Here is a 12,647-nt window from a genome sequence, read left to right as displayed (position 1 = left end):
TCCTTCAGGTGTTTTTCAATACCTCCCAGAATAATGATCATCATCTCCAAAATTTTACCAGGAACTGGAGTGAGACTGACAGGCCTGTAGCTTCCAGGGTCATCCTTCTTGCCCTCTTTGAAAACTGGGACCTCTCCAGTTCTCAAGACTGTTCAAAAATTATCAAGAGATGCCTCGTGATGATATCAGACAGGTCTTTATGTATTCTCACATTAATCCTGTCATACCCCATAGACCTACAGGGATCCAGCTGGAGCAGCAGATCCCTCACACCTTCAGGGTTAACTCAGAGTTTACCATTCTCATAGTCACAGTCCTCCAGCTCCTGGTGCTGGGACCTCCTTAGTCCATCATTAGTGTTGAAGACAGAGTCAAAGAAAGCCTTAAACATCTCTACCTTGTCCATGGCCCTGTTTGTGAGGTGACCATCCTCATCCTGTAACGGGCTGATGTCCTTTCAGTACAGCCTTTTGCCATTAATGTATTTTAAACCCTCTTTTTATTGTCCCCCACATTTCTGGTGGCTTCAACTGCAGTGGAGCTTTGGCCACACAAGTTCTCCCCCTACAGTGGTAAGCAGCATCTCCGTACTCCTTCCACATCACCTGACCTTGCTTCCACTGGGCATACCCCTTCCTTTTTTACCTTATCTCCAAAAGAAGATTCCTGTTCAGCCAAGGTGGCCTTCTGCCTCATCTGCTTGATTTCCAATTTTTAGGAATTGCCTGTTCCTGTGTCCTCAGGAGCTGGTGGTAAAGAAGTGACCACAGCACTGATGGACCCCAGGACCTTCAAAAGCATTTTCCCAGGTGTGTTGGTTCTCAAATCACTTCTCAAATCTCAAAATCTCAAATTTTGAGGAAAAAAAAAAAACCCTCAATTTTTTTTCTCACAATCTCAAATTCAAGATTTCAAAAATATCAAATTGATGAACCAAAACCACTACACCAGGGGACTTTGCTTACTGGTTCCCTGAGCAGCCTGAAGTCACTTCTTCCCATGTCCAGGGTTGAAGTTTTGTTGGCACTTTTCCTCCTGTTGCCAGATATTTTAAACTCGATGGCTTCATGGCCACTGTGGCTAAGACAGCTGCCAATCTCCACTCAAGAGGATCACAAGATCCTCTCTGTTGACAAGCAACAAAGCAAGGAGGGAGGGCATCTTTCTGAGTCAGCCCTCTTAGGACCTGTAGCATGAAGTTGTCATCCACGTGATTCAGGAACATATAGGGGGTATACAAAAATTGTGTTAAAGAAACAGATGGTCATCAGATCCATTTTAAGGCCTGCTATGGATCTCATGACCATCTCCTCACCTAAATGTGTTCCCTGTGTGTCCAGGTCATTGTATTGTAATAATGTATTTGAAATTAACCTCTTATGGAATGAGAAGAGGAGATTAAAACATCCTGGAGTTCTGCCTGTGCCCAAATCAAAGCTTCTGTCTGGAAGGTAAAGTGTAAGCAATGTGTGGTTATTGCATTTTTAGATATGCAGGGACTAAAAACTAAGAGAAATATGTATATCAATTTTAATAGAACCTTTTCCTAAATGCCATTATTTGCTGAAAAGTACAGTACTATCATGCAGAAGGGAAGACTGATGTAATTTAGATGTAAATTTAATGTGAGCAGGAGTATGTTTCATGGTTTCTCAGACAGTGTCACAACACACTACTGATTAAACATTCCATTGCAGACCAAAAGAGACGGAGTCATCAATTTTTACTTGAAATGAGTTGTATAAAACAACATATTAACTTTGCTCTCTGGTCCTGTCCAGCCCCCATCCATTCCTCCTCTCTCAACCACTCCTCCTTTCCCTCAATTTGAAAAAAAAAGTTTCCTGCTCTCTCCACTAATCTTCACTAGTGGTGCTGAGCAGTACTGGATATGCTGTTCCAATGTGGTGCCCATGGCGCCAGACAACCATCTGTAGCTCGTACTCATCTATCTTCACTGTTTCACGTGTGACTCTTTCTTCAGACAGCAGGAAAATGACTGTGTAAAGGGCGAATTCAAACTCCGGGCTGACACCGATAAAGGTGCTTCCGACTGGCTTGACTGAGCCCTTCCAGCTGAACTGGATGCTCAAAACTTGGTCATCTTTATCAGGCTGAAAGCATAAATGAAACAACAGAATTATCTCCAACACAGCTGTGACTGGACAGATAGAATTTCTGATTCTAGATTTTTGAGAGCTTTGTAAGATTTAGTCATCCTTGGTGTGCCTGGGTGCTCTAGCTGGGCACAATCTTTTCTCTGACCTCTGGAGCATACATGATCATTTATCCCAACTAAGCCTCAGCAGTGTTGCAATTCTGTAAACACTAGCACTACATTTTAAAATAGTTTTCATAAAAAAAGAAGCCGGAAGACATGTCATTGTTCATTCTTCTTATACACAGTTATGTACTGTATATACTTACTGCTGTTCAAAACACTGAGCCTATGATTGCATTATTACACTTGTTTCATTACAACTTTTATCTCTGGATCCATTTGTTTTACTTGCAACGGCCCCCAAAGGCTTGTTCTTACCCTGGTTTTGTTCTTCCGAGCTACGTATCCCTTGTAATCAATCTGGTTGCGCTTTTCCTGAAGGTAAAATTGCACCCAGTTGTGCAAACCTAAGATCTCTTTACCATGCCTTGTTTCTCCAACAAAAACATGTTCAAAACCACAAGAATCAGGTCTGTAATGAAGAAGAAAAAAATAATATACTTTTTAGTATATGGGTATTTTATATGCTTCATAGAGCCATAGAATGGTTTGATTTGGAAGGGATGTTAAAGGCCATCTCATTCCAACCTCCTGCCATGGCAGGGACACCTGCCGCTATCCCAGGTTGCTCAGAGCCCCATCCAGCCTGGCCTTGGACATGTCCAGTGACCCAGAGGCAGCCACAGCTTCTCTGGGCAACATGTGCCAGGGCCTCACCATCCTCACAGGGAAGAATTTCTTCCTCACATCCAATCTAAACCCACTCTCTGTCATGCTGAAGCTATTCTGAAGCTGGCTTCCAGTTCTATGTGTAGCTGATGGCACTCAGGCTTACTTTTACCTAAATCAGAATAGCAGAGAGATTATCAGTGCCCACACCCATCCAACATACCTGTCTCCTTCTTTCCTGGCATAGAGCTGGAACCAGATGTCATAAAGCTGATGTTTGAAATCTGCAAGGTTTGGCCTTGCTAGGTTTTTTTTCAGCAGATAGTCATGAGCTAGCTGAAGGGTAGAAAAGCAAGATACATATACAGTTTACTTTTTAATCAGTGTTTTCCGTGACAAAAAAGATCTGTGTTACTCACTCTCATGACTTGTGTTGCTAAGATAGCATCAAGGAAACAGTTGTTTTCAACTATTTCTTCTGGAGTCACTACTTCTGCTACACCGGTTGATGTCTCATAGTTGTCCAATAAGGAAATAAAGGCTGCAGAAAAAGAGTAACTTTCAGTCTGCTCATATGCCTGATCCAGACAATAGAGTGCCATCATAAAAAGCCAGCACAGAATATGTCTTTTCAGCCCTTAGAGAAGACCATTCCTTTATATGTCAGATTCTACTCCCAGGTATACTGTTAAGTGTAGGCATCAAGGTGTCTCAAGGCCGGATCACTGCTGTACTTTTTATAGATCTTTTTAAAGATAAACAGCTACTGAGCTTCCTTATGGAGCCAAGGGCTGAAATAATAATGACCTACCAAAACAAATAACGTCTGCCCACCACAATTATAGACACGAGCTTAGGACCTTGAGCTATGCTGGCACAAGATTTTGTGTGCATTATTTCAGTAGAGGAATAATGGAGCATAAACCAATATCAGATGTCTTGAGCTTGATAAAAATTAGGGAAGGAAACATACATCCATAGACATGGCTGAAGTGTAGCCCCCAACAGAAATGCAAGACCTAGCTGTGGGTCTGGTACTACCTGAAAGGGCTTGGAAGTTGTGAGTAAGGGAGCAAAGATGAATTTGGTGTCTTTTTTAGTGCATAGAATCATAGAATGGTTTGGGTTGGAAGAGACCTTAAAGATCATCCAGTTCAAACTCCCTGCCATGGTCAGGAACACCTTCCACTATCCCAGGTTGCTCAGAGCCCTGTCCAGCCTGGCCTTGGACACTGCGAGGGCTGGGGCAGCCACAGCTGCTCTGGACAAACTGTTCACCATTATGTCCCAACTGCTCTCATAGGAAAGAATTTCTTTCTAAATTCTAATCTAAACTTCCTCTCTGTCAGTATGAACCCATTGCCCCTTGTCCTGTCACTCCAAGCCCTTGTCAAGAGTTTCTGTCCATCTTTCCTGTGGGCTCCCTTCAGGTACTGCAAGGCCACAATGAGGTCACCCCAAAGACTTCTCCTCTCCAGGCTGAACAATCCCAATTCCCTCAGCCTTTCCTCCCAGCAGAGCTGCTCCATCCCTCTGATCCCCTTGGTGTCCCTGCTCTGGCCTGGCTCCAGCAGCTCCCTGTCCTTGCTGTGCTGGGCCCAGGGCTGGATGCAGCCCTGCAGGGGGGCTCAGCAGAGAGGGGCAGAGGGGCAGAATCCCCCCTGCCCTGCTGCCCTGGGGCTCTGGGTGCAGCCCAGCACAGGGGGGCTCTGGGTTGGGGCAGGGCCAGCTCTCACCCACAGCAGCCCCAAGTCCTTCAGCCTGGGCTGCTCCCTCTGCTCATCCCCTGCCTGGATTGATCCCAGGGGCTGTTCTGACCCAGGTGCAGCACCAACACTTGGTCTTGTTGAACCCTGTGAGATTCCCTTGGGCCACTTCTGGAGCTTGTAAGTGTCTCATCACTTTTACTTTGTAGTGGAAAGAGACAGAGAATTCAGATTTTGCCTGGGGCACAAAAGGATCCTCCTCCCGAGGCTCAGGTACAGGTAATCTCCAAGCAACTGTTACAAAAACTCCCTTCAAATGACCTGCAGTCTGATGATCCTCACCACCGTCCAGATTATATACAATGTTATATTTTAGGCAAACATGTCAAATACAGCACAGATTTTTTATATCACATCCACTATTAACAAAAGAACACGTCTCACTTGCAAAAGTTTTTATGCTCCTCAGGCGTTCTTCATTTACATGGTGAAACAGATGTCTGGCTGCGTTGTCCTGCACAGCCCTGTCCCCTTGCTGTGCTGGACCTGCTTTTCCCTAGCAAAAATGGAGGAAAATAAGGAATAAGATGTCCTTAGAGGAAACAGTGCATGCCTTTGTGATAATCAAACCAAACCCCATAATGCCATCAGCATTCTTTGCTAGGAATTGTCTTCCTGTGAAATATTACAGAACTGCCAGCATAAAGAAAAAAGATAACCTCTGACATCTGTAAGAGCCTGAAATTTCAGTTTCCTCAGAGATTATTTTAATGGCCCATGTGATAGTTCAGTTCTGCTCAGTAACCAGCTGTGCTATTATACTATATAAATCACAAATGGTAAACAGAAGTAATGTAGAGCAAGTAATGTGGTCCCTCCCACCACAAATAAATAACAAGGAGATTTGGCTGCCTTCTGTCTCTGCAATTTTAAGGAGGCTTTCCTGATGATTTTCAAATTTCTATATCATAAAGGGCTTTCTGAAGGAAAGAAGATAGTAGATGAGTAGTAGCTTGTTAACACAGGCAAGAGGTACTAGAGCCTTGTTCTGACAAATGGAGAAACCATATGGCAGAAGTTTTCCCCACACACAATTTGGCTTGAGGTAGGTACCACTATTTCAAGTTTATCAGCAACAGGAAATTATCTGTTACAATATGAAGCAACATTGGAATAAAGTGTTTGAGTAACATTGGAATAAAGCATTTGAGTAACATCAGAATAAAGTGAGTTCTTGTGTGAGTACAAAATTGGATTGTGAATATTCTGGCCTATTGCAATTTGTGGCCAAAACACATGGTCATGTTTGCACTGCACTGAGCTAGCAAGGAGTGAAATGGCTGCTTATGAAATCTCTCACTCCTCTCTCACATTTCCCTGGGACTAGAAGCAACAGTCCTGAAATCTTCACCCACTCCTCTCTGCTACTCCCTGCTCTCCCAGAGAAACCCAGGAATTTCTCAGATTCCTCCCTTATTCCCCTAAGAATGGCTTGGGACCTATCTCCCTTTCTCCCTCAGTGCAAGTCACCCACACCCCACACACAAGCTGTCATTTACACACTGAAACACACAGGGTGGAGCAGAACATCTCTAGTGCTGCTCAAATTGTGGTTAACACTGAATTCAGACTATTTCTCAGGGAGTCATCTTTTTGGGTCTTGAAAGCCTCCAAAGATGGAGATTTCACAGCTTCTCTGAGCATCCTGTTCCTTTGTTTTTGTTGAATTTCATGATGTTCCTTTCACTAGCATATTCCTCCAGCCTGCCTATGTCCAGTGGAAGAGAAGCCCTGCATCTAAGCATACCAATTTCATCACCACAGTTTGCTGTCATCTGCAAAACTGGAAGGGCTGCACGCTAGTTGTTCCTCCTCCAGCTCACAGATAGAGAGATGAAATATTGCAGGACCCAAGACAGACACCTGAAAGACTCCACTTGTAACCAAGGTCCAGGTAAGTGTGAGCCATTTGTATTCTCTGTATTGTTCCCTCTCCTAAGGGATGCTTTCCCCACTGGACATGACAAAGCACAGGCAACTTTTTAAGTAAAAGGCACTTTTGTATAGGTGGCCTTTGAGTCACAGTGAAACATATGTATGGTATAGATGGCCTTGCCCCAATAAGTCCCGGTTGCTCTTGATGGGCTGCAGCTGCGATGTCCTTCAGTGGGCTGCAGCTGTGGCTAGTAAAGATAACTAGGATAAAAGGGGGTAGGTTGGCCAGTTGGGGGGAGCTTTGGAGGAGCCCTGATGAAGGAGGAACAATGGTGCTGTGAAGAGCTGGTTGTGAGAAAACCTCCCAGAAGGTATGGGATGCTAGAAATCTGATAACAACAGTATGGTACCCTAGAAATATGACAACACTTTTGCAGGCACCTTTTCCTGCAGCACCACACTGCCCTTAATCCTGACTTGGCAATTGGTTACCTGCATGTCAATTGTGTAGTCTCTCCCAGGCCTAAGGCGGTGAACATCTGCATCCCACATCTCACTGAAAAGCTTAGAAAGTTCATTATTTAAGGTCTTCCTGCCAAGAAATACAAAGGAATGCATGTAAGGCAGAAAAAAAAGGCATGTGCTGTTATTTCTGCAAGACACTTGTAGTGTCTTCTAATGCCTCTCCATGTTCTGGATATCATCCTGGCATCAAGTTTCTCTTTCTCCCCACATGTTCCTGTCAGTGCCACTGTGAAACCCACAATCCTTATGGTCCATGTTCCTTTTTAAAGAATGCAGGTAACCTGTAAGGAAACCTGAGTCTTCCCTTAGACTGTCAGACATCAAAGTTCTTGTTGATAAGTTCCTGTGGTTTCCCATGCAATGAAACAAAAAGGAAGATGGTGGTGTTTCATTCCTGAGGATTCTGTGCACAAACCAGAGGCAACCAGGAGATTGTTCCCAGCATGCAGCAACACTGCCAACAGAACAGGAAGGAAAAAATTCTCCCTATGATGCTTTTCTCACAGAAGTCTTATAAACTCTTCCCTTCTTCCTTCAAGCAAGATTCCACACAAAATGTTTTCTTTTGCCATGAGATTATCCCAGCATAAAGGTAGTGGTGACAAAGGGTAAGTAAGGCTCTAAACGTCTGCATACAATAAAAATCCCTCATGCACTGATCTCTGATGCATATACCTACCCCAGCTTCTCCTTCCCTAATTTTTAATGGAGTCTTGTCCAGCATAATAGTGTACAGTTTTCAGAAGTCTGTCCATTCATCTATCAACAAAATTTAGGTAGGGTTGTGTGTTGGTTTGGCATGGCCTGGTTTTTGGCAGCTGGGGAAGGCACAGAGGTGGCTGCTGTGAGAAGCTGCTGGGAGCTTCCACTGTGCCCAGCAGAGTCAATGCCTGGTGGCTCTGAAGGTGGACATGCTGCTGGCCAAGGCTGGGCCAGTTAGAGGTGATGGTAAGGCCTCTGTCATAACAGATTCAAAAAGAAAATCAGCACAAATTTGGCACACATCTATTCCTAGCCAGAGGAGGAAGTGAGAATATGTGAGGGAAACAAGATGGTGACCCAAGGTCAGTGCAGAAGCAGGGGAGGACGTGCTCCAGGCACCAGAGCTGAGGTTCCTCTGCAGGCCGTGGTGAGACCATGGTGAAGCAGCTGTGCCCATGGGGATCCATGGGGAATGCAGTGATCCGCCCACAGCCTGTGGGGAAGGTGCCCATGCTGGAGCAGGTGGATACCTGGAGGAGGCCATGCTCTAGTGGAAGACCCACTGGAGAGAGGGGGCCCTTGATCCTAAGCTGTCCTTGGAGGACTGCACCCCGTGGAGAGAGAGACCCACATTGCAGCAGTTTTGGGAGGACTGTCTGCCGTGGGAGGGACTCACGGTGCAGCAGTTTTGGGAGGACTGCTGCTTGTGAGATTTGGACCCACACTGAAGAAGTTCACTGAGAACTGTCTCCTGTGGGAAGGAACCCCACAGTCTCACAGGGGAAGGGCTCCTCTTCCTGAGCAGCAGCAGAAGATCTTGGGTGATAAGCTAACAAAAAACCCCCATGGCCTGTCTCCCTGCACTGTTGGTGGGAAGGAGGGAGGGGCTTGGGGTAAAAATGTGGTTTAATGGCTTATTTTGCTTCTCATTCTCTTCTTCTGACTTAGTTAGTAATAAATTCACTTTGTACTTCTAAGCTGAGCCTGTTTTGGCCTTGGGAGTGTTTTCTCACAGTCCCTATCTCAACTCATGAACCCTTTGTTCATTTTTTTCTCTCCTCTGCCTAGCTGTGATAGGAGAGGGTGAGGGAATGATTCTTGTGGGTGCCTGGTATTTGGCCAATGTCAAACCATGACAGGTTTTTACTGTGATGAAGTGCCCAGAGGTAGCTCCAGTTTCAAGTACATTATGTTCACACTAAGAGGGGATCAGGACAACAGAGTGGAGAAAAAGAGAGGTGGCTTAATCTTTAATTAACTGACAGGGGAATCAATCAGTTACAAACCAACACATGCATCAAACCCAGAGAAGAACCGCTTGATCATTTTGAATTCTCCTCCAAAAGAGATGTTTTCCAGAAAAGAAGAAAAGTACAGAAATCTGTCAACAATTGGTATTTCTTTCAAAAAGCTCTTGGAGCAACCTGCCATGATTTTAACAACTGGCTTTCTCAGACTGAACCAAGGCACTTTCAAGCCCAGCTCTGAACCTCTGATTAGTGTTAAGCCTTCTCCTTTTGTTCTGCTAAGGATAGAGATAACTTGCTGCATCCTACTGCCAGTGGCAAATTCCACTCTCTCCAGCAGGAAGAGCAAACAAAGATTGTGGCAAAGGCATAAGGGCAGTGCAGGTAACCATAATTACAGCAGCTGCCACACCTCAGCCTGCCTGCAGCTGTGGATCTGAGCCACTGTGCTCCTGAGCGGTGCTGGAGGCACAGTCCATTTTCCCTTGGGTTCTCTGGTACTTTGGGATAGCTGTGGATGGGAAATCTAAAAGATCACTTGAATTTTTAACTGGCCTTGAACACGTGTCAATACCTGAAGAAAGGAAAAAGATTTAAAAATCTAGTGTGAAGGAAGAGTTGTGCTGGGAACAGGTACTTGCATGGATCTTACAGTGGAGAAGAAGGAGGCTGTCACAGAGGAGCTTCATTCAGCCTTTGCCCAAAACCCAGGCTCTGCTTGTGCAGTCAGTGGGGCATTGTCAGCACTGGCTGGGCAGCCCAAATGAGGCCCTTGCTCAGTGTCCCAGGGAGCTGCCTCAGCAGCCACCAACAGCAGCAGTTTTATTTATTTCCTGCCATGCTTCCATATTCTTTCTGGAGTCTTATGAAGAGCAAGCCCTTCTTGAAAGAGCCTACAAACCAACACCAAACAGAAAACTGCTCACTTCAGCAGCTCAGCTGAAGGCCCAGGGACAGGACTGGTGAGCTCACAGAATAGTACTGGAGATGTTTTTCAAACTTCAAGCCTTTACCTTGGACTGCCCTAATTTTATTGGATCACTTTTGTGCTGCATTCTGGACCCTCCTGCTGTCTGCTCCTCTGTACCAACTTATCCTGTTTGAGAACCATCATATTATGTTTAATAGAGCTTTTACTTTGGAAGGAATTACTGCTGGTGAAGAGGAGTCTGCTGCCTGCTGAACATCCAGGGTACGTGGAACATTAGAGAGGGTGTCACTCGGGTTTTATTATAATATTTTGTTTCTCAGATACATATTTTATATACATATCTTTTACTATGTGTATATTTTGGTAACAGTTACCTATCTAGAAGAGATCTATCATCTCTTTAATGCCCACTTGCTCTCAGTCTGCTCTTAGCAGGTTTGTCCTGTGTTTATAAAGCAGTTTGATCTTCCTCCTTTAGAAATATTATGAAATATCACATGAGCTCACGGTGTCTATTCAGGAGAGAGTTACAATAAGAGTGTACCTACAGATTTCAATCCTTATTTTCGTTCTATAAATATACTTCTCCTACTAGTATTTCTCCATTCAGGAAACCTGTCCCAAAATTGAAATCACTAAATTTTACAATGTAAAAGCCTCTACTGTCCTTTATCTCTGCTAGATACTACCACAATATCATCATGGACTTTTCCTCTCCTTTTTGTTGTCCCTTTAGTTTCCAAACAGAGAGAGCACCTGTTTATGCTGTAACTGAAGACTGAAAAAATATACCCTTGCCAAAGCAAAAAACTTGTCTAGCAACTTATAGAGTCACCTTGTAAAACTCTTTCTGGATGGTATCTCTTTTAAAAGGGCCATAAACTTAGCTTACACATGCAAGGTGAGACAACTTAAATGAGAAGGTGCCCAACACCTTCATGCAAATCCGTGACACACCAGCATGTAGGTAAGGTTGTTCTGAAAAATGATATTGCATATTTTCTGCCTGGTTTTCAACACAATGGCATGGGTGACTCAAAACAGAGATTTTTATCATCAGTTCTGTCTTTTCCCTGTGTGAAAGCTCTGAGTTGTTAGATTTATGCTTGCACATAGAGTTAATTATTTCTGTGCAAGAAGTCTGGCCAATTGGATTTTGTCCAGTTGGAGCCTTGCTTGGATGTGCTCACATGAGCAAAGCACCACCCCAGTAACAACACTCAGTCTGCACTTTTAAGAGCTGAGAAAACCTGGGAGAGGCTCTTTGCAATAGCAATTGATGCACCAGCAGTGTGTTTAGAGCCGAAGAATCTAACATCTCCATTTTCTTCTTCATTCTACCCAAAACAATGCTCCAAGAACAAGATGTTATTGCTATAAATCAGAAATTATTCAAGACATGAAAAGAATTAAAGGTCAGTGGCAAATAATGTGAGAAAGTCAACAGTGTTAGAGCAAGAAGAACAGGTATTGCAAATGGGTCACATGAAGCCCTGCAAATAAGGTCTGATTGTGCACCTTCTCCAAAGTAAATTTACTTTCAGAGATCCTTTCAACAATATGCAATTTTATACAGCCCTTAACCTTTATATAGAGAAGAAGGGGATTTGGAACACCTGATTTACAAGAAGTTTCCAACAATTTAAAAAACTTAGTTCAAATGTTTGAAATACATGCAACAGAAGACAGAAACAATTTATGACAAACAAAAGATAGAAACAAATCTCTAGATTTTCATCTTATGCCAATGTCTATGTCTTCTATTTGAGTCCAGTGGTTTTTTTGCTTTTTTTTTAATGTAAAGCCGGTATTTAAAATACCAAAAAATACATAAGGCAGGTTTTGTATGTGGAAAGGAAAAGGCAATGTCAAGGGGCAAACATGAGAGTGGTACAATCTGCCAAGGTCCTGGGCAGGCGGCTGATGTCTGAAGAACTGATTCTGAGTGTTCAGCTATATTTAAGCACAATCTGATTTTACCATCACCTTTATTTTAAGCTAGTGGTTCAGTAGCCTCACCGATTGTACACTGTGAGTCAGTAAAACAGAACAGAAAGAGGAAGAGGGTTCTTGCTGTGCTGCATGTCATGTAATATTCACCCTTGCACAGAAAAATATATCCCATCCCCCCTACCCTGCCTGTTAGAGGAGAATCAGTATGATTGTCTCTTACCCACTTGCCATGCTGGGAAGAAGTTTTTCTCTTGGGAAATACTCTGAGCAGGGAGAAGGCAGCCAGAAGCTCAGCAATCCTCCCGCAGTCCAAGGCACGAGCTGTGCTCCCCTCCCACTCCTCTTGCCCTCTGAGGACTGTCACTCAGCCTGGCAGGAAGGCACAGGAGAGGCAGGAGGTGCCAGTTCCCACAAGAGTCTGAGGATGGCACCAGAACTCACACTGCTCTCGGGGCAGGAACACTCACACCAGGAACTCAGAGGCACCTGTAGCAGGCTCCTGCCTCACCTTCTCTTGCATCATGGATTATTTGCCAAATGGATTTATGTCTCTGGAGGAAGTTTTAGCCCAGAAAGAAGCAGTGCAAGTCTGAAAGCCTTGAAATGGATGGGACATTCTAGTCCTGTTATTCTGTATCCAGTTATTATTTGACAGTAGAAGGGAAGATGATAATTAATCTGAGATAAAAAAAAAATCAAAGGTGGTGAAGGACCAGATCAAAACCCCAACAAATGCATCTCTATTTACAGCTGAAACT

At 44.1% G+C, this 12,647-nt stretch overlaps 1 protein-coding gene across 1 annotated transcript; it reads right to left on the bottom strand.

Annotated features, from left to right (window-relative positions):
- Nucleotides 1-1,856: 1,856 nt before the first annotated feature.
- Nucleotides 1,857-12,120, bottom strand: LOC128940668 (poly(U)-specific endoribonuclease-like). Its single transcript, XM_054282258.1, has 7 exons — nucleotides 12,110-12,120; nucleotides 7,024-7,123; nucleotides 5,041-5,152; nucleotides 3,310-3,431; nucleotides 3,114-3,226; nucleotides 2,540-2,693; nucleotides 1,857-2,114 (listed from the first exon to the last, which is right to left on the bottom strand). The coding sequence occupies exons 1-7, from the start codon at nucleotides 12,118-12,120 to the stop codon at nucleotides 1,857-1,859; spliced, it is 870 nt and encodes a 289-aa protein (XP_054138233.1).
- Between the last annotated feature and the right edge of the window lie 527 nt (nucleotides 12,121-12,647).

Source organism: Melozone crissalis, unplaced genomic scaffold (assembly GCF_028551555.1).
Source record: "Melozone crissalis strain CALT ecotype California unplaced genomic scaffold, PUWL_Pcris_2 ptg000033l_1, whole genome shotgun sequence".
Lineage (NCBI taxonomy): Eukaryota > Metazoa > Chordata > Aves > Passeriformes > Passerellidae > Melozone > Melozone crissalis.
The sequence above is the reverse complement of the archived record's forward strand: the minus strand, read 5'-3'. Positions and strand labels throughout refer to the sequence as shown.

What these genes read in the sequence shown, in the direction of transcription:
- LOC128940668 (XM_054282258.1), bottom strand. An exon ending in ACTACACAATTGACATGCAG is followed by an intron (nt 5,153 to 7,023) that starts GTAACCAATTGC and finishes CATTTTTGCTAG; the next exon opens with GGAAAAGCAGGTCCAGCACA. An exon ending in GAGCATAAAAACTTTTGCAA is followed by an intron (nt 3,432 to 5,040) that starts GTGAGACGTGTT and finishes CTTTTTCTGCAG; the next exon opens with CCTTTATTTCCTTATTGGAC.